At 34.1% G+C, this 25638-nt stretch overlaps 3 protein-coding genes across 5 annotated transcripts in view; 2 read left to right on the top strand and 1 right to left on the bottom strand.

Annotated features, from left to right (window-relative positions):
* The window catches only part of LOC125050953 (LIM domain transcription factor LMO4), a 145881-nt gene extending 138597 nt beyond the window's left edge, over positions 1 to 7284 (top strand). For both annotated transcript variants that reach the window (XM_047651052.1, XM_047651051.1), the window contains exon 5: positions 5762 to 7284. The gene's annotated coding sequence lies outside the window, so the exon portion shown is untranslated. The remainder of the gene's footprint in view (positions 1 to 5761) is intronic.
* Positions 7285 to 14248: 6964 nt separating this feature from the next.
* LOC125050874 (cuticle protein 7-like) lies at positions 14249 to 15764 on the top strand. The gene is made up of 3 exons (XM_047650938.1): positions 14249 to 14382; positions 14773 to 14850; positions 15080 to 15764. Exons 1-3 carry the CDS (start codon positions 14365 to 14367, stop codon positions 15581 to 15583), a joined length of 600 nt encoding a protein of 199 aa, XP_047506894.1. The 5' UTR covers positions 14249 to 14364; the 3' UTR covers positions 15584 to 15764.
* Positions 15765 to 16819: 1055 nt separating this feature from the next.
* On the bottom strand, positions 16820 to 24203 carry LOC125050873 (endoplasmic reticulum transmembrane helix translocase). Of its 2 annotated transcripts, XR_007117216.1 has the most exons (11): positions 23722 to 24203; positions 23557 to 23646; positions 23047 to 23253; positions 20962 to 22911; positions 20603 to 20855; positions 20037 to 20233; positions 19469 to 19611; positions 18852 to 18984; positions 17979 to 18122; positions 17215 to 17747; positions 16820 to 17166 (listed from the first exon to the last, which is right to left on the bottom strand). XR_007117216.1 is itself a non-coding variant. In XM_047650937.1 (10 exons), exons 1-10 carry the CDS (start codon positions 23986 to 23988, stop codon positions 17637 to 17639), a joined length of 3495 nt encoding a protein of 1164 aa, XP_047506893.1. In that variant the 5' UTR covers positions 23989 to 24203; the 3' UTR covers positions 16820 to 17636. The 2 variants fall into 2 exon arrangements, 1 of the variants encoding a protein (XP_047506893.1); XM_047650937.1 differs by having other exon boundaries at positions 16820 to 17747.
* Between the last annotated feature and the right edge of the window lie 1435 nt (positions 24204 to 25638).

Raw genomic sequence — 25638 nt, 5'->3', positions numbered from 1 at the left:
CAGGCCGCAAGCCACCCTGTAATCTACCCAGACCACCCCACCGATATGAACTGATGGAATGTTTCATTCACGTGCTTATGACGCCAGCACTGCTTGCTGTTTGATATGGCCTAAACCAATTAGGCATAAAGTACTACATACATACTACATTTATGAAACACGACTTTTTAACAACGTCTAAACGTCACCTGCGATCAAATTAAAATCACTACACCGTCCTATCTTAGAAGAGTTTGTTTGGAAAATAATAGAGCAGTTGTTTAGACAAGCGATAACGACTCGCGTAGAGACTTCACAGCGCCTTTAATGACATCGAGGGCAGTAGGCTTCGCGTGCGCAGTTCTTGTTATATCTTTATTACAAAGGAGTGCCTCATTAATTTGGCAGCCCTTCAAAGTTGAGAGTTGCGAACCCTTGACCTCGTTCACGAGAGCGATACTGAACCGTTTCGAATTGAAACGCACCTTGCGATACATAATTAACGATCCTCATTACTGCGTAACAAATACTCTTCCTCTCGGCTCTCCACAATAACGCTCTCGGCTTCAAACGAAAAGAACATAAACGTCCAAGTTAGATCATTCCAGTAGAACACATAATTTCTTGACTCATTCTAGCTAGACAGTTTCTATTATCCTTAATAGTGGTCGTAAGAGTTTTAAAATGGTTTGGATACGAAACTTGTTCCGCTCAGGAAGTGTTTCCAGGGCAGAAGGAACGGTTTGCGGAAGTTCGATATTGAATGTCGCATTTTATTGGGTAAATTCGATAATCACGGTCCGCGGCGGAAGAGAAATGTGCATTGGATTGCCGGTAATAGAAAAGTTGTGTCATCGAGACGTATACATTTGCGATTTACTTTGGAGAGCATGTAAAGAGGCTAATGAACACGTCGGACCGTGTCCGCGGACTCGTGCATTTTTAATGGCTCACGCTAGCACACTCACTATTAATATTTACCGAACACGTCAAGAGGGTGCACTTTACCTTTTAGTTAACTAGCGTCCGGCCGTTCATTAAATTTTCACGCGCGTCAGTTTCGGCCGAATTTTCCGCGGCGCTGACCGCCCGCCCGATAACGAGCGGGCATCGTTACCGCGTCTCGCCCTGCCTGCTCACCGCTGGCACCACACAAAACCGATCCCAAATTTATTAATAATAAACTGTTACTCAGACTGGGCTTTGATGTAAAACCTTAACCTTGCAGCCTCCAAATATGAATACACAAAGTATTATCCTATAATAATAGTAGGTACATAAATGTATTAATTTTTTGAAGGAATCCTCGAAATGCATTTCGTTTAAAGCATAGACAATGTGTGGATAATATGTGTAAAAAAATTACTGTTGACGTAATCACCAAATAAAAAAATCAAAGACCCCCTCCTCCCTATAGCTTACGTAATACTTGAACGGCTATATGTACTAGTAATATACTCACTACTTATAAATAACTTTAAAAATATTTCATGCAGCTAGCCAAGGAGACATATCAATGAAACGATTAGCATGCACCTGAAACTGAAGACGAGCGATGATTAATGCGTGGAGTTGTATCGCATCGCGTGCATGCCCAGCATGAATAAGGAATGAACGCGGGCGCACGCGACGCGACAAACGGCCAAATCGCACGCTAACGCCGCCCGCCCTACGCCGCCCTAATTTATTACTCCACCCTGTATTATCACTCTCCTATCTCTCTATACCATATCTGCGAATGTACTGTATTTTCTTCACTAATTCGTAATTGCACGAAAGGTAAAACGAGTAAATGATATCGCACAATCTAAAATTAGTGCATAAATAATACAACAGGTTAAGATAGTAAATATATTTTCGAAGACAAATGACAATCATTTGGCACAGTAAACAATGTGAACCACATTTATATCAATTAATTATTCAAATATTTAAACGTTCAATAACAGGCGATTGTTTGCTAACATCTATGAGCTTAGGACTATTAAATTATTTGGCTGTGTTCAATGTATCTAAATGTGGGTATTGTCTCGCGACGTCCCGCACTCGGAACCTCCAATATAAACAGTTTTGTTAGTCCCTTACGTTTATCTCTATCAAGAGGTGTGCACACTGTTTCAAATTTTGTTTAAAACCTTAAAAAGCACGCAATTCACCGATGTTCAGTTACGTTATTTTGTTGCCCCTCTTATAATGAGTACATTACGATGATAAAGATACTAATAAAAATACTATCTTAACAAAAATCCTAAATAAATTTTCTCAGTAAGTTTTTATACCAGTGGATCATTAAATGTGAACAATAATATAGCTTTAACTTAATAATTAAATTTTCCAAATTCGAAGATAACATCTAATTCCTCCAATATTTCTGAGTTGCAAAGCTTTGAGCACTATGTATAGTCCCTCTTATTTCAGGGATGCGTCGGGCATGTTTGTCGAACTAGTTAATGGAATGCCGATGGGCTGTAGACCATTGTACGCGTCCAACCACTTTCTATTCAATATCTACATTAAGCTGAACGCATTGATTGCCACATACCAAAACCTTAAGCCTTCATTTGCAAACAAACGATATTTGAGATACGATCATTATTTTAATAATCAATAATGTCAAACGTTCGACAAAAAACAAATGGTTACAAACCTTACCAAATTGACGGTTGATGAGCAAATCCTTCCAGACATCCCAGGCAGTAATTGGTAATAAAACATACACAAAGCAATACAAGTCGAGGTGTTTTGGTTTTTTTTTTGAAGTCGCCAAAAACATCACCGTTTTACGAGATAGACAAAACAACATTTGCGATGTATTTTTTAATACATTTAACAGAAATGAAGGCCCAGCCAAAATTAATAGGTACAATTTATTTTATGTTACTAACTCAGTAATCAGTAGAAGCAATTAACAAAGTTTGTAGTGGTCAGGTCCCGGCCTCTACGGTCTTGAATCTTGCATAATGATCGAAATTCGACTCCTCCACTGACCAAGATACGTTTCGACGTTACCTCCACGTAGCTCTTCCAATAATCATTCTGGAAATTTCCTAAAATTCAATATAAAACTATATTTAAGCTGAAAACGTGGTAGTATATAAATTATTCGTGTGTTAATTTTTTTATAGATATTATCTGCCACAATGAACCAAAAGGCCAGATATTATTATAAAAGAAAATAAATTAGTATTATGGCAACGTAAGAAGCGGCATATTTTTTGTAATATTTAAAAATTACCTGAGTCATGAGTACCTTAAACTTTCTTTAAAATTTCACTGCCAGATTTACGATTTTACTTCCAAATATGAAGATAACGTTACTCCTAAAAGCGGCGTGGGTCATTAAGATTTTTTACAATATTTGTTATAAACAAAATACGATACCATAAGGTATGTGTTTTCGAGAACATAAACCATTTTTTATTCTATCTAGTCTGTGGATTAAACAAATTGTTGTTTAATAATAGGAATGATCATTTGGAACATTCCTATTAACTCGAGTTTGCAACAAATGAAAGCATTTCTAATATTAAAGAGAAACATTTATGAATATTTCAAATTAGAATAATGATTAAACTCACTGAATACCAGCATTATTTAAATTCAGAACGTCGTTCTATTAAGAACACTGTACATCAAAATGACTATTCAGAACAATCCTAACTATAAAGAATGTCTTACCCAATTATACCTGTACAAGACGCCCGAGGGTCTTCTTAACTAATTAAATTAAGCGTGTAATGAAATGGTTTACCTCTGGGTAAGCTGTATTGATGTAGGGGCCGCGTCTAGACCAGAGATAATTAATAAATAGGCTCGAGAATAAATGAAATGAACAATCGTGACTTCCATTAATAGTTTAAATCCCTCGCTTTGTTTATTATGAGTAGATTATAATTTTGACGTGATATTTTTTATGTATAATTAATTTACCGTTGTACTAACGTAACAATTATTCCATAATATCTCGATTTATAAAAAAATCTGTACAAATATTAGTAAGAATATAAATTGTTTAATAGATAAGATATGGGATAATACTAACGTAAAAGCGACTACAGAATTCAAAGCAACACACCGCACAATGCTTGTCTAATTGATAAATCATGTAAAATACTCAAATTCCAAACACAAACAGATAATTTCCATGGAAAGCTTGTACTGTCTGTTCCCACAGAGAATAGCACATACGCCCGGCTAAGTTTCAATGGCGTCCGTATTAGTTTGAAACCTAATTGTTACGCGAGCCCGCGGCAAGCGGGGCCGCGCGGGCGCACGAAACGCTCGCCCACGAATATTATGCATGTTTAATTAACGCCATTTCTAATTCATAATCCGACAGTGATAAATTAAAGCCCGTCCACCCGTAATTAGGTACGCAATTACGGCCCGTTTGAATTCATTATTGCCGAAAGTACTAGGTAAGCGTGATTTATTACTGTGTCTCAGCGTAATTAATATCGCGTTACACGTGCGTTATCGACCCGCGTCGCCCACAGTATCAATCAAATGCCAACTGCTTCCTGCGGACTTGAGCTGTTATAATTAATCAGCTACGAGATCCTCATATTGTTCGCCGGTATTATTAGACAATAAGCGTTCACCGCGGCCGCGCGGACGTAATTGGAAACTCTATACGGCTATTTAATTTACCTAGCGGGCCGCGCCACCTGGCTCGATGGCGAAACAATTGCCGAGCGCCTAATTATATTTTAATCGCAACATGACCCCCGCCCTACGTAGACGGGCGGCCGCGGCGAGCGGGGGACTGCACCACTAATTCATTTGTGCGGCGAAACTCGGGACGAGCCGCCCGTAGCGATTGTTTATTCTCATAGGAGAGTTTAGGTCTCCTAAAGCAATAGCGACACTTAAACATATTAACCACGTTTACGGGAACAGTTAATTATACTCTATACGCAGCGCAGACACAATAACACCGGTTTAATTAAGTTGTACATATTGTCTGAGTCGCTTTGATGAGAAAGTTCTGGCCGCTCGCTCTTTTTAATAATGAGCATGTCATATCCTCACGATTATTCTCGTAAGTCGTATTTTACGTAGGTAATATTACTTGCACTAACTTGCCCGGAGTTCATCAAGTGCAATAAATATTAAAGTTACAATATCATTGTTAGAACACTCGCTATACGCGCAGCTGTTTCCGCGAACTATTGCCAATTGTGTGGGGACCTTTGTTCGCAACATCAACTATGAAAATGTTATAATAGCCTATTGAGCCCATAAATTGTTAGGAATCCTTTTGCTTCCACAAAAAACTTTTAGTTCGCAATGTACAGGCTAATGATTTGAAAAAGCATCTTATGAGCAGAAGAAGTTTGCATAGATCTATGTCAAATTTTCATTATACGTTTCGTTTACACGAGTAGGGGTGTGGAGACAATTTTGGCGATGCAGATGTGGCAGTAAACTGCTCGTGCGCGTACCACATTAGCTTGAAAGCCTTAAGAACCGGAGAGGAAACTGCGCATTGGCCATTAGCGTGATTAGAGGACCCGAAGCCACTCGCGAATTCTTTAGGCCTCCTCATCTCATAATACCCACCTACATATTTCATTATTTATGTAACCTCTGTTTTACTTCAATCTACTCTCCCGGAGATTGCGTTCACAATATACATAAATATGATCTTTGACTTGCCAAATTGCGCTTCTAAATTATAATGGTACACTTTGTTAGATTATATTGTCTTATTTTTTGTGAAACAGTTTTGTTATAACCATACTTTCGAACGCGATCTAATGAATGATTTAATTTGTTTCAGATGATGGCCTGCTCATATTTAAGTGCAACGAGTTTTAAGCCTGAACCCTCGGCAAGTTCCTGGACGCCCCCGCGTGGAGAGCCAGGCCAGAGTGCCTTCAGACTTGAACCAGAAACGGACATGGAGCCAGCCCTCGACCTTACAACATCGTTCAAGCCAAAGCCACCCGGCGATGATTCCGAGTGACAGTGTTGTGCAAAGACAATTGAACTTCAGTCGAAAGAAACCTGCGGTGTCGACTTAATTTAATCATAATTCAACAGTCTTCGTGTGAATGCTGCTATGATTTCAGCAGCATTCACAAATGTTGAATATGGCGGTTGTACTGGTATTTAATTTTGGTTGTGAAATTGCAATTTATGTAAAATTTAATCTGCTATCATTCGATTCTCGTAACTTGTAAGATGTGTTTAACACGAGCGTGTTGTTTCTATTTAAAGTGATAATGTATCGAAACTGCATATCGTAATAATATCTGATCATGGAAATTGTAATATACCTAATATGTAATCGGTTAAGACGCTTGTACTTTTTCAATTTTATCCAATTTTATATTCCATTATCGAACAAAGGCAACTTAAGTATTTCGGAGTATTGATTATTTTAGGAACTTACGTACATTTGGGGACGTGTTACATCATGTTAACTCGTTTTAAGTTTACACTTACATTTAAGGAGTACACTTTTTTCAGTGTCTCAAAACAGTGATGTACCCCAATCACGACAATCTAATTAAATAAATGTTTATTGAAAGTCGTTCGTTTCGTTACAAAATATCAATGAAAGAGTTATTTTATACATATTTTGATTGCCTATATGTAATTCTTGCCAGTGGTTTAAAATTTTCAACGCAACTCTGTGATTTCCAATCTTTGTAAATATTTCTCGAATATTGTTATTTCGTTTTTAATTGACGAGCTGTTACTTTAACTTCGAGCCTGTAACAATTTGTACATAATAGTATACATTTTAGTTGTAAGTAGACACATCTTGTACCTTTTAAGAAGCAAAGTAGCAATAATTACGATGCCAACATCATGAATTGACGAGTTACTATGTATATATTACAATATTAACGTGTTGATAAAATCAAATTTTAAAATATTTACAATAGGTAAGTAATATTAAACGCTAACATTCCTTGGGTTCATAATTTAAACAGTTATATTAATCATATTGAAAATACTGTTAATACTACTTGAAAAAAAAACAAGGATTTTTCCATAAATGTCTATGATATTTTTCTGAAGTTCAAATGTAGAAATGTATAATTTTCAGATACAGATTAAAAATCACTAAATATTTTTGATCTGTAATAGGCATAGCTTCATTTGTTTAAAGTAGGTGTTTACATGTCTAATGTTAGCGTTTATTCTTGCCATTTATTTGAATTCAACTTGATGGTCTCTCAAGTATCTTATAACATTAAGCAAATACACGTAGAATTGCGGTGTTACCAGTTTAACAGAAACTTTCATCTAGCCTAAGTATGGCGACAGGAGAAATTAAATTTTGTAAATTAATATGTTGTTTTAATTGCTTACCTAAACTATTACCTTTTACTTCAAATTGCGTAAAATAGTTACTTACGTAAGAGGAGGCAGAGAATGCTGTATAATCAAAATATAAAAAGACTATCCATACCCTATTGAGGAAGTAGAACAAAATTACATTAGATATAATTCTGAAATCGGTTTTGATTAGATATTATGATTGTCTTATAAAGGCTAATACAAGTTCTTTAATAACACACAAACACACCAAAGTATTTAAGTAAATTTAATTAAGACCAGTCGTAATTAAGGAAGCAGAAAATAGATGAATAGAAAATTAAGGCTTGGATTCTGTTTTGAACCCTAATCTCAAAATATAAACTACAGACTTTGTGGAGGAAAGTTGTTATTTTGTTTTGTTTAGTCTCATGACACCGAAAACTTTATTAATATTTACAAAAAATATAAATTATACCAGTTGTGTTTTGCCAATTTAAAGCTTTTTTTTTCTCGGAAATATTTTTCATATACTTATGACAAGTTCCATATTGTCATTCAAATCCAATCAGCTTCTATAAAACATGTATAATAAATCTTATTCATACTTCGTTTCCAGTTACGGTAAAAAACGCCTATTCAATTATTATTAGCAGAATTACCAACAGACATTACAGTCTTAAACATTTATTACCGTCTTATTTATGTTTATTGTTCGCTAAAGAACTTAATAAAGCCATAAATAAACCGTAAAAGGCAGAATGAAAATAATTTTAGCATTTAGCGTGTTCCGATACAGAAACGTCGCAAGGACATACCTTTTTGGCAAATGAGGTTGAATCTCTTAAAAAAATTACAAGAATTTAATTTTATTGAAATGTAATGCGACAGCAGTGAGCTGAGAAAAACTGTATTGAATTAAAAAGTAAGAAACCAGATGGCCAGCGCTGTTTAACATTGCAAATTGAATGGTTATGTAAACAAGCCCCAAAGAAGCCTTTTTAACTGGTGTCATGGCGAAATTAGTGGACTTTTGATTCAATAACGTTTGGATTTAATTCATGTCTGGAGTTGAATTTAATTTGGAAAATTCATACTTAATATTTTTAGTACGGAGTACAAAAAGTATGTAACAACTTATTAATAACGAAGCGACATTATATAATAATAAACTAGAAAACAAGAATCTAATCTACTAATAATATAAATAAAATGATTCGCAGACGGCTGGACGAATGTGATTGATTTCTTCCTTGATCTCTGAAGGTTTTTATGGACTAAACAAATTAGTTTTATTTGGAACTTTAGTTTCTATTCAGTAAAAACGAACAGTCTCAATGGCGTAGCATTGCAAAATGATGCTATGTTGGTATGTAAAAAAGGAAGGTTAACAAATAAAACATATTAAGGCAAAGGACTTTCCCGGGGGCAGCGAGTTTAATATATAATATGTACATGTATCAATTAAATACATTACATTATACGAAAGCTGTAAAGAAATGCAGTTTAATGCAAGACAATACTAAAACATTTTGCTAAGAACTATCGGTCTGCGTTGGTATTTTACAAGAACAAGATAATCGTAATTAAAGTATTATGCTGCTTTTGTGTATGTAAAAACAAAGTACATATTTAAAAGTTTATTAACTTTTTAAGGTTTCGATTATTAGCCATACCTTTATCATCTTATTGACTTACGTTTAATATTGTAATAGATAGTTTATCAAGCATTGTTTAGTAGGAACCTACATCTTACGCTTGAGAACTCTATTGAACCGTAAAGCAGTACACTACGCTGGCCCAGTACAGGCCGATCACATAATATATCGTTGATTAACCTACTAAAGGTTGCTAGTTGCCTTACGATTCTATCCTTCATCTTCATGTTTAAAAAAACGTATACATAAAAATGAGCTACAAAACGTTTGTTTTATTAGCAGAGGGATCTATTGGCCAAAATACTTAAATAACGATAGAATACGAACAGATTTTTCCATTCGAAAGCACTCTTCGCGCATTGAACACGAGTTTTGGACATTGCGACAATTGGATTATCGTGTTGTGTGATCGCTTCACTGAATAAACACTCAGGGGAAAATAAATACGACACAAGGATTTTAATACTCACCTTTTTATTTATATTGAACAAGTTAGACATAATACTAAGACTAACTACTACTAGTCATTAGGTATAGGTAGGTATTATTTAAATTATGCCCATCAAATGTTATCGACGTATTATTTTCGTTTATATTATTAACTACACGCCCTAAGGCTCATCTCAGTATACATCGAAATACCAACTCTCTCTTATTACCAAGACTAATAAGGTCTAATAACCTAATAAATTGGTATTTTCGATTCATTCAAAATTTACTTTTAACATAATGACTACATATCTTAATGAAATACATATTATTTCATTAATCGAACCTAAATCTAGTTCCAATTACCATTTCTTCTAGATAATTTTTGCCACCTTCACACTCATAAGGTAACTAGTGAAAAAAAGTTCGCCCTAAATACGTTATATTTATTTCATATGCCATTCATATAATAGACTATATTCATATATATACTAGAATACCACTCCACAGGTATTCTAGTAATTAAGCGTGCGATTCTCAAGCCTAAAGTGTGGTGGTGCCCCAGAAAGGACACTTGCTGGGTCGATGAAGGAAGATTTAGTGAGGAAAGCGGTATGATTAAGACATTAGTGCGACCATACGGAAGTCATACTTAGGCCGAGTCTCAACTCTGAATCTTACCCTTAAACTCCCAAATATTCATTCTGTGTCATACAGACAGCTGATGCTTACATACTTCCTTTAAAAACATAGGAGGATAACAATTGATCAAATGTGATGAGATAAAGATAAAATAAATGCAACGCCAGTCGCCACTGGATTTTTTATTAATATCTAACCAAACTACCTCAGTTATAAAACTTTTAGTATTGATAAAAAATCTTGAACAAGTTTAATTGGACAAACCCAGACGCTACAATGTCACTTCCTTCCTCACATCGGCCATCAAATATGCAGTGCTACTAGCAACGCTGAAAATAGTCGAAAAATGGTAGCAGACGTGTGGACGCGATGAATGAATGATGGACAGGCACTGGGCACTAATCAATAGCTGCCTCAGGGTACATTGTACCTTGTTATATGCACCCGCAGGGGCCCGTAAACGTGTACCTTAATAAACACCTCAGACCACAATGTCATTATTATTACCATAGCCTTAATAACGTAATAAATAATTCTAATATAAATAGCAAAGTCTTTCTCGTTAACGATGAGATCGGCCATAAAGAATTACCCGTTACTTAAGTCATTTTAATAAGTTCATTTGGAAGCTTTAAACATTCTTTTACTGTCCATGTTTTCACCACAATTTTATAAACTCTAAATTTATAAATAAATAAAATATGCTTTATTAAATCAGTGGCCTTCAATTTCGAAGCGGTGTACATATATGTATATGTTATGAAAATTTTAACTATTAACTATGTGGTGGTTTCGAGAATTCTAGATGCGAGATTAGCTCACTGTCATGTTTAATTTTCGGCAAAAAACCTTAGCTATCGAAGGCGTCGAACACTCTTCTGTGCTGTCGTATGTTACGAAAACTTTTAAAAGACTAATTGTTTTGAACTATTCCCAACTTTCATGTAATATAAATGATGCGATATATTAAGAAAAAACTCTAATAATGACTATTTGTCGCACTACACTTATTTAAATGAAAAGTTAATTATTACTTTTACTAGTATAATATTCTACGTATAATATACTTTGATACTTATATTCCATTGGCTGTTTTCTGTTTTCTAGTTATACCCAATTAGCATAAGGAAAAATAGATTCGCGACCTAACAGGTTCCACTGGCCCCGAAGGCTTGTTATGTTGTTAGGGACCAACGTAATGTTTCAGGACGGATGGACAACGTATAATGATGTATGCTGACGGGGTATCGCAATAAGCCACATAAAATTATATAATGGTCAGTAAATTCTCGAATATATTAAATCTTGTACAACAATGTTCAGGAATTGATTAAATTTTTAATATATTCTAATATTGCATACATATATTCTAATATTGTTATTAGTAAATTGGATCTGTGTTTGTTAATATATTATAACTATGTAATAATATTATTAATTGTGTTTAGTTATGAAACATTTTAGGACATATCTAACGTTACTTTTTATGCTATTTTTGTATCTGTGTTCATACCTGATTATGTTATTAGATTTTGACATATAGCATGCATAATAAGCACTCATTAGTGAAATATAGCATATGAAAAGAATAATAGCAATAAATTCAATAACGGGTTACCATGGTTACGTCATTCCTATATTAAGTGAATGGAGTTCTATATAAAATCTATGATTTATATTAAGGCCTATATATGGAAAGGTGCTATCTCGGACAAAAACTTATTCATTTACACTTTCTATTGTATGCAGAGATCAGTTGCATTCTTCGTATCGTATCTTAAGATTAATTTTGCATAATAACAATATTGTACGTTTATATAAAGCATTAATTGCATTCTTACTGCATGCCAATTTGATTGTAATACAGGTATAACGATTCAAGGAAGGATTTTAGTGGTTCACGCTAAAACCACGCGTAAAATACTAACAAACTGTTTCATTTCTGTGTCTCCAGTAATAGCGAACAAGGCTTGGAGCTATTGTTATATCCATTAGAGTTTTAAATATTACATAGTACAAGAAAACTCCCTCTACAGAGATTTCATATAATTAATACATTATTCAAAAATAATACTTACACCAAATGAAAGTAAAACCAATTCTGTGTAACATTCTTACTTGTATAAAGTATATTGAAATGGTATCTATATATAATATAAAAATGAATCCCTATGTCACGGCATCACGCGTGAACGGCTGGACCGATTTCGCTAATACATTTTTTGTTGTGTTTGTTATTGTCAGGAAATAATTAAGAAAATTTCGCGGAAAATTAGAAGATTAACCACCATATTAAGTAATCCATACTTTTGTTAGATACGATAGCAATTTTTTTTATCAGTGTACAATTTTTGCTTTTACAATTCAAACTTGTAATAATATAAAAATCTTATATACCTACTCCTCAAAAAAATTGTCAAACAACCCAAGGCAATATTTATGAATGTAGTGTTTGCGTATGTAAATGATTCATTTATTTTCACTGACAACTATCACGTGCAGCAAATACTTCCGAATTCCAATAAATTACCTAAATTTTAATTAACATATCAGTTACGTTACCAATTATATAATAGTAGAAACTGTTAACAAATAGTTTTCAATTACGTATCGCAATTTACATAACAAGTGAACGAACCAAGTATAGGCAAAGTTTTAATAGCGCGTTTATCCCGCAATCAAGTCGCTAATAAATTAATGCCATTACTAAATTATACTTGGCTAGATTAATCTAGAAGTCGGGCGCAGTCCGTGGCGGCCGCTCTTACATTATTACAGCATTCATTAGAGTTCGCTAATTACTCCTTGCTTTAATGAATAAGCTCTAATGAACCACTTTCTGTTAATTAAAGGCGGCGTGGGGTGGGTTTGGGCGCGGTGCGCGGGGTGGCGCCAACTTTTCTCCGAGCTCTGATTGCAAATGTGAATTTGTGTAAGTCTGAGTGGAAAGAGTGTTTCTACTGAAAAGAGGTAATGAGGCGGTCGAGAGAAGCCGAATTAGTTGCAATTGCATCGTATAAATTACAATTCGCTCGCTAAAACTGGTTAATTATACGCTTATTTCGTGTGAGATGTCATTAAATAATTCGATTTTAATAGATTTTATTCACAAACGAAGTATTCTTCAACACTATATGATCAGCATTTATTTTTCTTTATAAAATTCTGAAATTGCAATGTACTTTATAATTGATTTTGAGGTCTGCAATTATTATAATTCTGAAATTATATAAAATTGGTTCTTTTTACATTTACACTTAAATTAGGTATTAATTTCCAACCATTCCGTGACATTTCTTACTGTTTCATTCAATAATGATTCGTGGTTACGCTTGCAATGAATAGGTACGTTTTTTCTTGTTTTCCCGAGTAGCGAAAGGGATTATTTTTATGTCAATGTTTTTAGGTAAAGTTCAACTTAGAATAAATGTCAAGTAAAAGTAATATATGCGAGACAAATAATATAACAAACGCAGGGCTTTCTTTCTTAACACATATTTACATCTACTTTATACGTTAAGTTTTCTTGCAATACATGATAATGTTTTTTGTACTGTTTACTAAGTTCGATTAAAAATTCTGTTGCTGTTGAGAATTAGTTTAAAAATCACAAACCCTATCTCTGTACTGTGCCTGTGCACACAAACAAAAAAATTAAAATGCTAAGAAGCGGTTGCAGAAACTATTACAGTGCATAATTTGTAGCGAGGACCTGAAACTTGGAATAAATGAATAATTTCATTGAGTGATATTTGTGCAACACTTTCGTAACACAGAAACCTAATTCACTAATTGGTTTGTTAACTTGACACGCCAAATCCATTGCACATACAATAATTACTTCAGACCTGCCAAAAATCAACCAATCGGAGATTACGTATCCGATAATTTAAAAGTTACTTTGAAGTATGAAACTCTCCAATTAAATATTGCATGTTAGCTTATCTATTGCGTTCTAATAAAATACAATGTTTAATATTTTTTGTTTTTTTTTAATATGCAGGAATCACATTATTACAAATCAGTATTAGAATGAATTCACCAAATACGATTTTTTAATCTCGAAGCCTTATTCATACGTATAAGATTTGTAAGATTTAAGACTAGTGTGACACGATATCCAGTTACCAGCTGAAATGGTTCTCGTAATCACATCTTGCCCTTTGCTTGCACCTTTGCGCGAAACCCGTGGAGGACGCGTTACTCACCCGGTGCATTGTAAATTTTATGACATTACGAAAATAAATCGAATAGTCAATAAGCGTGAACAAAGGATCGATGTACCAACGAGGAGCTGAAGCATGTATAAAACCGGACCAATGTTATAGCACAGCACACTGCTACTGAACGTTTTGTTACAATACTTGTGTGAAAATTGTGTAAAATGTTTTCATTTATCGCGGTAAGGAATTGTTATATTAAATTAATCTTGGGGTTCCCAATGGAGACAAATTGTGTTTAAAGCACAAGGCCTAAGTCGAAGGACAGACTGGTTGACTGAGTGAAAAAACGGTTGATGTTAGGTTAAACATTAACTTGTAGTAGTTTATTTGATAAAATATGAATATATTGGAAATGCGAATTGAAAATCCTGAAATGATATTATTAGTTTCATATTCCCTCGCATTAATTATACAATTATTATTGAAATAATTATCCTTCCTTACTAATTGGCTTTGATCGAAGATGCGCGAATAATGTACATTATATGTACTTAGTGTTCTCGTGTTATTTATAAAAATACACGTGTTGTGTTTGTAAGTACATAGATCTTTACGAAAAAATCTTTCAGGTTTCTTGCCTCATCGTGGCAGCCACAGCAGCCCCATACGGAGCTGAGATTCAAGCCATTTCACACTTAGATAGTGTTGTAAGTATGCATTTTTAATAAATAGTCATTGTAAAAGTCTCGTTCAATGAGAATGAATTATTCTATAAAGGAGAGATTATAAAATTGTTAACAAGACTAATAATTCCATTTTCTAATATCCTTAAAGATTAGTGGGATTTTCCTTTTAGCGAAGTTCTTTTGTACTTTGTGAAATGTATTAATTTCATGTCACTGTTCGATTTTATATTATAAATTCTTATTCTTATAGTCCGTGCCTCGTTATAACTTCAACTACGCTGTAAATGATCCCGTGACCGGCGACAACAAGCAGCAATCAGAAACCCGCGAAGGAGGCTACGTCAAGGGCTCCTACTCTCTAGCAGAACCCGATGGCACCATCAGAATAGTGGACTACACCGCCGACCCTGTATCAGGCTTCAACGCTGTGGTCAGGAGAATCGGCCACGCGTCTCATCCACAAGTTATCCGACCGGTCGTCACACAAGTCGCCACACCAGTCGTCACACAAGTCGCAACACCACAAATCGCGCACGCACCTATTGCGCACGCACCTATCGCCACAGCGGCTGTTGCAACCAGCCAGATAGGTTACGAAAACGTTGGCTACAGCAACCTCGGCTACGATAACTATATTGGAGGAAATCTTGGCTACAATGCTGGATATTCTGGATATGACCTGGGGTACAGCGGTCATGGCTCATGGAACCTAGGCCACGGAAGCTCATTTGGTCACGGATACTACAGACGCTAAGACCCCGTACAACTTAGTGATAAACTATTGTTTTTTCGCGTAAGCCTAATTGTGAATTACCAATAGTTATTAATGACCCTAAATTAAATATACCTACTGCGTATGACGCTTTTATTTGTCTAATATAACATGTTATATAGCCGAATATGTATCAGACCACGTCAGTACATTTTTATATTTATGTTGTTTTTTTAATTGATATCAACTCGACGAAATTTTTTTACACGCTTCAAAATCACCTCAACAGTTTTCTAAAGAGCCGAAGCGGCAATAGATTTATATATAAGAAAATCTAAAAGAGAAAAGAGAAACTTCAGAAACGAAAAAAGTCAGACTGACGTACCTCAAAAAGGGATAGTGTTATTCGTAGGTCTCTATTCGGAATTTTACCCACAGAATTAGGTGCATTCAGTCTTAAATAACAAACCAGCATCACATGTTTTTATTGCTAGTTAAACATATGCCCTGCATTAGCAATTACATTATAAACTCCCTAAAGCGTCGAAATCACTCGGCTTTGGTTGGTTTAGCTTGTCTTCCATACAATGATAGATTCTACATAACATAACACCCACCCTCAATAACGACAATTAAATACTAAAACGTTTTTTTTAAGTTGCCGAAATTAGTTAAAACTGCGGAGCGGTGTACGTTGTTTTGTCGCTTTATTGTCCTAGCGAAAAATAAACTCGACTATCGGTACTCGTCATACGTACCGAACTTTCCAAGAAATCCGTTATTTTTATTACAAATTGCGCATGCTTGCATGTGCTTTATCACGAAGATGCCTCAATATCGCTAGATATGAATTAAATAAGTAAAAAAATACAACCTAACTACTGGTATAGTACAAAAATAACAGACAACGCAATAGCTTTCAAATACGAATTGATTTTATGTAATTACTAACACTAGTCTAACTGTCTAACCTAACACTAAAATTAACTTTCTTTTTCTAATACAGATTTTTCTTTCCATTCAACGGCAACTCTTTGTAACGTCAAAATAGGCAAAATCTCTTGAGTGTCGTTATATATATATTTAACACTGTATTTATAAATTCCTATCTATAGACTCGTTTAGTGAACACAGTTTCTTAAGTCCATACTCTCATTCGTATCTCAAGTCAGTCTTATACGCTGTCAAATGTGTCAAATTTCATACAGACATCGACAGGTCCTAAAACTATATTAACGTTCTAGAAGGTTCTTAGGGGATAAATGAATAAAACTCTACAATTAACTACACATTTATTTCCATAATATACCATAAACACATCCACACAGTAAATGCACGTCTTATTTGAGCGGGCGTTCTAGCTTTCACCAAATATGGTAATAAAAATAATTTATCTACATACATTTATACATACGCAGTGTTCATATTTAAAAACATCTCTATTAAAATAATTTTGTAAAAACCCTTGGCGGATGTTCCTAATCAAACGCATGACAAGTCCTGTCAAATTCGTTTTTATTATGACAATTTGAATATAAAAAGCCGTAACCCGATTATAGAAAAACTCACATATATTACTATTAATATAACTATTCTAATATCCACTCCATCTTTGAATTAAATTCCTAAATAACGAAAAACATATAAACGTGACAAATGGCGCCCCATAATACGAGGCGTGACATACTCGTTAATCATATTTTTAAAAAATTTTGCTTGATTCGGAATACATAATATTCAGATTTGAAATTTCATTCCATTTTTGAAATATTATTTCAAAAATTTACATTACGGTTCTAATTTCAAATGGAAAATCGTAATGTCATTAAGTAATGTCACATGTCCATTGCGTTTACATTTTGCTAATATTATCTATGTCCGGCGGAATTATGGAATTTATTTAATATCGAAAATAAAACGACTCAAGGCAAATTATTAGTTACGTTTCCATTGTATTTTAATTTGTATTGAATACGTAATTTCTTAAAGTTTGACATAACTTGAAAATCTTCATACAGAAATTTACAATCAAAAATACTGCCAGCATTAGATTGAAAATATATTGAACACATACGTATTATAAACATTATGTACGCTACGTTAGTGCGCCGACGCGACCTTCACCGAAAAGCCAGAGACAGACCCGGTCTACCAGATAGGCAAACAACATATCCGCTACCAGCACTTGTACCACTATTAGCCGATACTGAAACAAATATAATAATTTAATATGAATAACCTTGTAAAACAACATAAAACCAATTATACTGAATAATTTCATGCTACAGGGCATTTTTTTTATATATATTTGACCGTCTATGGTTGAACATTCAACATTATTATTTTCATCCATGTGAAAAATCTTAAAAAGTAATGGATTCTATATAAAAACGATTGAGAAATATATATATGAAAAATTAGCGGACAAGATACTTACGTCAGGCGGGAAGTAGACAATTTCGAAGAGATTAGTGAGGCCCGGGAAGATGCCAGTGGCTAGAGCGAGGACAGCTGCGCCTGAGCTCATTATGCTGTACATCAACGGCTTGTTATCACGCAGACCTTCCATAAACGGCTCTCCCTGGAAACATTTAAATAAAATGTTTTTATAAATTTTATTACAATGCTTTAAATGAAGTTCTAATTATGTTACGTCTATCAGAAAAATCTATGTAGTACTTCTAAGTAACTCCCAATAGCGATAGCGATAGCGATCCCGACTGCAATGTCGTTAAGGTACCCCAAAACTTTAGGATCCCAAATGTGAATTAGCGTTACGGATATTCAATTTCAATTTCGTCGAAATTTAAAAAAAAATGTGGCTGTGGCTGTGGCTATCGCTATGGTATCTATAGCTATTGAAAGTTACATAGCACTGAAGTTCTTGCCGCTCACCTGTACAGATAGTGTACATATAGATAGCGAATCTGGCAGACGTTGTTTTGTTTTAAATACAAAAATATTAATAAAAACATGTGATTGTAAATCTAAACCATTCTCGAATCCCCTTGAACACAACACAAAAATTTGATCAAAATCGGTCTCGCCGATTAAGAGTTTAATTACAAACACATGGACAGAAGATTTATATATATAATTTATATTTTTATATATAATAAACAATTTTATATATAAAAATATTTAATTTATATATAAATTTGAAATTGCGTTTCTAAGGCAAAAACCAATAGCTACAAACAGCAACCAGCTTTTAGTCTATTACATACTAGTATAAACCTCTATTAAGAGAGAGATTTCAGTATTTCAAGCGTGTTTATTTAATTAAATAGTGATAAAAAATAATATTTACCCTATAATTTATAGCGAATGTAGATATTTGTAGAGCCATAGAGATAATGTAGACAGTACTATTAAGGAGATCTGGCTTAAACGGACGTTCTTCATCTTCCTTCAAGTCCATGTCCAATTTTGGTGTATTGTCTCTGAAAGTGTTATGAAATGGGTAAAATTTTGTGAAGAATAAAAAAAAAATTAAGACATAAAACTCCCTAGATTTAGCTAAGTATGCCTGCAGTATGTCAAATCCAATATCTTTTATATACGACTATATAAAACCTGTTTCACCTATTAATATTACCTTAAAAACCTATTTACTATTTCTTTAGAAGTACCAAAGTGGATCCAAGATTCGCTTCCCGTCAAAACAATAATTGTTTTGTGTATGCACAGAAGACTTAAGCATTTATCTTATAATTATGAATTATACATATTATGATTTTCATAGATATATTATGACAAATTATAAATAAAATATAATAAAAAAATGGCGTGCAGTCGCCCTACGTTTTTCATTTTTTTCATACAGTAAAATATCAAAGAAAACAAAAGATATCTACAAAAATAGTGCGTAGCCAGGTTAAATAATGAAACATTACATTAATGAAATAAAACGATTATTACACTTACCTATCCGGTGAGCGAAGAGTGGCCTCTTGTACGAGATATATGAGGCAGAGAAAATGCACCGCGAACTGAGTCAACACAGTCATAACTGTATACATATTGAAAATATTCGGCAGAGGGCGCTGTTTTGATAATTCTTTCAACGGCTGAAAATGAAAAAATAAATTAATTTATGTAAACGAATACCACCAAATTACAAAAGTTCATTTAATTTTAATTAATTAGAGTTTCAAATAAAATAAATCAGTAAACCTAATTAGGTCTGGGCCTCATATTTCTGTATCTGTTTCATGATCATTTGTCAAATAATAGGCAAGTAGGTGATCAGCCTTTTGCCAATTTTGCCAAAAGCCATCAACTTTTTGGGTCTAAGGCAGTCCGGTTTCCTCGCGATGTTTTCCTTCACCGTTCGAGCGAATGTTAAATGCGCACATAGAAAATAGGCCGGGGTTCGAACCTACGACCTCAGGGATGAGAGTCGCACGCTGAAGGCACTTGGACAACACTGCTCGCCACTACATTAATAGAGTTTCATCATAGAATATATTTTTACATAGAAATAATAACTCACTTTAGACCGTGATATGAAGAGGAAACACGAAGCAAGCAAAATACTCTGTAGAGTCGCCTGAGTGTCGCTGAATTTGATACCATCGAGATACAACACCGACTGGCTGTACGCCAGTATTAGGGCATTGAGAGCCAGAATTTTAAACATTTGGAGGGTAGTTACTAAAGTACAACGACCCTGCTTGATAATGTGGCATACTGAAAATAAATTAACACCAAATTGGTTAATAGAAACTATTCCGTTAAGTATGTTTCTTCTAATAAAAGCTAACCTATGAATCCAAATACGGAAATCGGGCGCAATCACAGAAAATCAATACAAAAAAAGTCATAATAGAAACTCTTTGGATACCAACTTCGTGGTATTTACATCTGACCGTTATGATATTGTTTCCTTTGTTGTTACAATATTTTGTATTAATTTAAATATTCAATAAAAAATCATATCAAAAAATATTTTTCATACTATTACAGACTATACCAGGCCAATTAAACAAAATCCTTTAGCGCTTTCAAGAATGATTCAAATTAATTAATTAGAGAATCAAACTTAAAACAACTACTTACTACAAAATATACTAGACAATCGGCTAGTAAACGGCGCGGCGACACTCGCGTCTCCCAATCTCACAACTTGCGGTTGGTCTTCCTCTTCTAACTTCTTCATGGCCCTGCGCAGACGCATCGCTGCTTCAGCCCTAGCTTCAGCTCGAGGGTCTCTGGGCCCTGTCAACCGACGTGGAAGTTCAGGTTCTGGTTTTTCTTCGCGAGGTTTCTCCTTTGCCCTTTCAGGGGCGTTTGGCAGAATCGCAACACCCACCTGAAGCATTAAATTAGTTTCATATAACAAAGTAGTGCGCCAAAAAAAATTATTTAATAATTTTTTATATCTTGTTAAGTACATACACAATTAAGGGTATACTTACATCAGCATGTTTTAGTGCACCAACATCATTTGTACCATCCCCACACATTAGTGTCACATAGCCAAGAGAATTCAGAGTCACTATAACAAACTCTTTTTGTTTTGGTGCAAATCTAGCAAAAACTTTAACATATGGAATGATGTCAATCAAGAACTTATGATATTGTTCAATTAGGAATGTCAAACCCTCCCCCGTAATACATAAATCATATTTGGCAGTCAACTCTTTAGGTGTTTTAAAATGCTGCACTGACAGGTCTACACTATTATCAATGGATTTCCAACTCCACTCACTATTGGTTTTACTCAATATAAGCAGATCATTTTTCTGAGTAAACTTTAGTTCTTTAGCCACGTGACATGCTGTCAGAGGGTTATCCCCTGTAATCATTACCACGGAATGTGATGCATTCACTATCTCTGCTATTGCCTTCTTTGAGTCAGTTTTCAGAGGACAGGATATTATCACAAAGCCAACAAATGTTAGATCTGATTCAACATCCTCCCTTGATAATTCTCTTATATCTTGAGAACTCATTTTGCCTAAACTTTTATAACCTAAAGCTAACACTCTCGCGCCTCGTCTGGATAAGGTCAAGTAAACGTCATCATAATGTTCAGGAACTTCTTTCAGCATTGTTTTTATGGTTTCCGGTGCCCCCTTAACACTGCTTATATAATGTGTTTCTACAAAACCTCTTTCATTAACCTGATAACCTGCTACTACTGACATCCTTTTCAAAGCACTAGCAAAATGATTTCTATGAACAATCTTCAAGCCTGGAGATTTTCCCTTCTTTGGTACAACAGCATCGCCTTTAGTTAAATTCCATTCTGCTGCCTTTAAAGTTGCTTTTTCTAGGGGATCACCAACTACTCCATCATCTAATTGAACTAGGGAATGACAGGTTGCCAAGACTTGAATTGTCTCCAAAGGTGCTTCTGACAAAGGAATCACAGTTGCATCAGTGTGGTCTGCTACTCCTGCTATGCCTTCCACAACCAAATTATCACTAGTTAAAGTACCAGTTTTGTCAAAACAACAGATTTCAACTTTTCCAGCAAAAGGAATTCTAAAAGGCTCAGTACAGAACACAGCCAACTTTGACAGAGACAGTAAAGAAGTATTAACAGCCAATGATAGTTCTATGGGTAGCTCAGGTGGAACAACTGATGTCAATATCAAAGCACACTCCAAAAATAATTTATATCTATTTCTTTCAGGATCTTCGGATCCCTTAATCCAAACATAGGCTGCAGCAGCAATGGCGAATATTAACAAGAATAATATAAAACCAAATGTTTCTAAATTGTTAGCAGTTACTCTTTTAACTCCAAATAAAATTGTCCTCAAAAGTTTTCCTTGTGATGTATTGAACCCGTTACGTATAACATAACCTATACATCCATTGTCAGGTGCTTTAAGACCAGATGACACATTTTTTCCAGGTGAGGAATGTTGTACAATTTTTGTGCCACCAAAGAGAACATGCAATTTGCCATCTCCTTCTGGGTCTAAACATAGTTTGGTGTTCTTGTTGTTTTCTAGAGGTTCTTTCATTTGAGGCACACTTTCACCAGTCAACATTGATTCATCAACTATACAGGAACCTCTAAGTAAAACAATATCACATGGTACCAGGTTATCATTGACAGAACGAGTGAGAGAAACAATATCTCCAGGGAGCAATTGATCACTCATAATTTGGCGCCATCTTCTGTTTCTATAAACATTTATATTATAAGGTTTATTACCCATTTTTCTTATTTCAGCCATATTTCTTAATTGTTGTTGGACTAATGTGCATTCAAACATCACCAGCATGACAAGGGTAAATATAGAATAATACCAATATTTGTCCAAACACCAGAGACCTACACAAAATACTTGAAATACAAAAAAGGGTGCAGTTGCCCTTTCTTTAAATAATTCCATAAATTCTGGTACTACCTGAAAAATAAGTGTAGGCAGTTGATTTTATTTATATTAGTATTCACAATTAAAAAAATTTAAATCATAAGCATTGATGGTTCATCGCCTAAATCATGAACTTCATATTATTTATCTATACAAAATATATTTTACCATAATCATTTCATTTTTTCCAAACTCCTTCTCAGCTAAATCTATAGATTCATCATCAGAGTATCCTTTTGAGTCTAAATACTCTTCATGATATTTGTTCACAGGAAACACCACAGATTGAAATGATTTTTTGTCCCAATTATAAACATACTTGCTTTTTTGAAAAACAAACCACACATCTGGGTTAACCTCACCTCTTCTAGTTGACTGAAAAATATGTTCAGTCATTCAGTTACATACACAACTAAAAATTAAGTAATGGCTGATTTTATATAAATATAATAACAAATGTCATTAGTGCATTTTATTTTATTGGCTTGATCTTGGAAAGTAAATGGCATATTAGTAAGCTGCGTTAATGTTAATCTAATTGAAAACTAAGTTGAAAAGATACTACTGCTATACTGGTGTTCTTCCTTTAAAAGATGTAAATATTTTTATTTAGGTGCTTTAAAAAAATCAAAATTTCATCAAATCCCTCTTGTTACGAAATAAAAAATTATTGCATACCTTTGTATGATGAAGTCTAACAACTTCTGGAAATCCATTGTTAGATGTTGGTACCACTTTTACAATCTCGGCACGAATGGGATCACTTTCCTTAAAATATACAAATAAATATGTATTTACCCAATATTTAAATTAAAGGAAAGATTTGCCGCTTGAGCAACTTACCGGTGAGCACGATAGAAAACATTGTATGTGAACACTCCAGTAACAACATAGGCATATTAAAATTTGTATGCTTGCCACAACAGCAACAGTTACAAATCCAGCCTCAAAGTTTTCGTCAAAATTGTATACAAATATCCAACAATAGAAGATTATAGGATAAATGATTAGAAACGGCAATATAGTTCCTTGTAATACTGTAGCTACTGGTTTAAATAACTGTGTATATTGAACTAAATCATCGAGCGACGACTGCTTATTTAATACCATTTTTCAAACTTTGTGAACTAAATTAAATTTGAGATAAAATAAATGTTTACATTAAAATCAATACTCGCATTAACATGGTTCAGCACTTTACGCACCTACTTTAATTCAAGGAAACTGTAAATCATGAGGAATTATAATTGAAACGTATCCAAAAACTATCTAATGTGTGACACAGTAATAAGTGGTAGCCACGGGATGAAGGATCGCTTACATTTGACTTATGACTATTGACTATTGAGTATTGACGTGCACATGTCACGATTAAGTAAAGGTATAGTGCTTTTCATGAAAGAAGTCCCGCGGTGATTTTTGGAACTAAATTTGACAGGTCGGCAATGTTGTCATTCGTCGATGTTATCAAGTTCGTTTGTTGTGGTAGATTTTTGTGAATTTTTAACTAGCTTAGTGCATTTTAAAGATTGTTTACAATGCCAAAAGTTGTAAAAAGTTCGGATCGAGAAATTATATTAAAGGTGAAAGAGTTCTGTGAAGCGGAACATAAGAATCAAGGTGTTTTAATACCACTAAACAATGTTCGGAAGAGAGTTGCCGCCATAACAGGTACTTTTTAGAGTTGCCATTTAATAATTTTTTGCTGTATTGATGGGACTTTTATGATATAAATACGTTTTTGCGACAAAATTTAACAAATACATAACGTGATGAAACTAGGTAACTAAAATTAAAACATATATTACATATTACATAAGCATTATAAACTTAAAGTTATAATTATTTTTAATTGTTCATAATTTAATTGCAGGTGTGTCAGAGAAAACTGTAACAATAATTACAAACGAAGGTATTGTAACAACAGCAGCGTGTACTTCGAAAAAAATTGTAACCCAACAGTTATGCAATAAAACTCTGAATAAAAAAATTGTATTGCTTTTCTTTACTTTACTTTATTGCTTATTGCTTTTCTAATATAAGTAAATAAAAATATACTTTTTACATAACAGAAATATTGTTTCGAAGTATGCAGAAAATTATATTATTTGATAAATTACATCTGCTAAATGTAAATAAAATAGGTAGATTTTTTACTCATAAATGGCAACATTACGTCATGCGATTGCAGCGCCGCGTCTGGGGGACTTCTTTCATGAAAAGGACTATAATAATATATTGTGATGCGTCATGCGAGCAGTCGTTCGAACCGTAGATACAGTATAGAACTAGATGAGTCATGAGCTTCTAAAATGACAATAATAACTAAAGAGAGAAGGTATTAACGTGAAATACTTAAGTGCGAGCGAAACAAAGTATCAGTTTTTCTGTCTCTATTTACGTATCGGTTTTATTTGTTTACCACCGAGCATTTGGTGGTTGTTTGGTTTAAACAAGTTTTCACCGCTTACTGATGAAATCTGTGAAACCCAAGTCAAACCCATATTTTAAGACTTTATCCTTATAAGAGGTGTATTTAAAGTGTTAGTCATGGTAAATTGTTGCATAATTGGCTGTAAAAGCTATAGTGAACGAAAAGAACCAAACATAACCTTTCATCGGTAAGTAGCTTATTTTGTCACGACTCAGTAACTTTGTTCAAGAATTATTCATTCGAATGTGTATTTTGGTCATTAATAAGCAATCTTCAATGAAAAAATAAAAAAAACTGTAAATACGACATTTATGTCAATCATTCTC

This window comes from Pieris napi, chromosome 7 (genome assembly GCF_905475465.1).
Source record: "Pieris napi chromosome 7, ilPieNapi1.2, whole genome shotgun sequence".
Classification (NCBI taxonomy): Eukaryota; Metazoa; Arthropoda; class Insecta; order Lepidoptera; family Pieridae; genus Pieris; species Pieris napi.
Note: the sequence above shows the minus strand (reverse complement) of the source record. Positions and strands in the feature narration are given on the sequence as shown.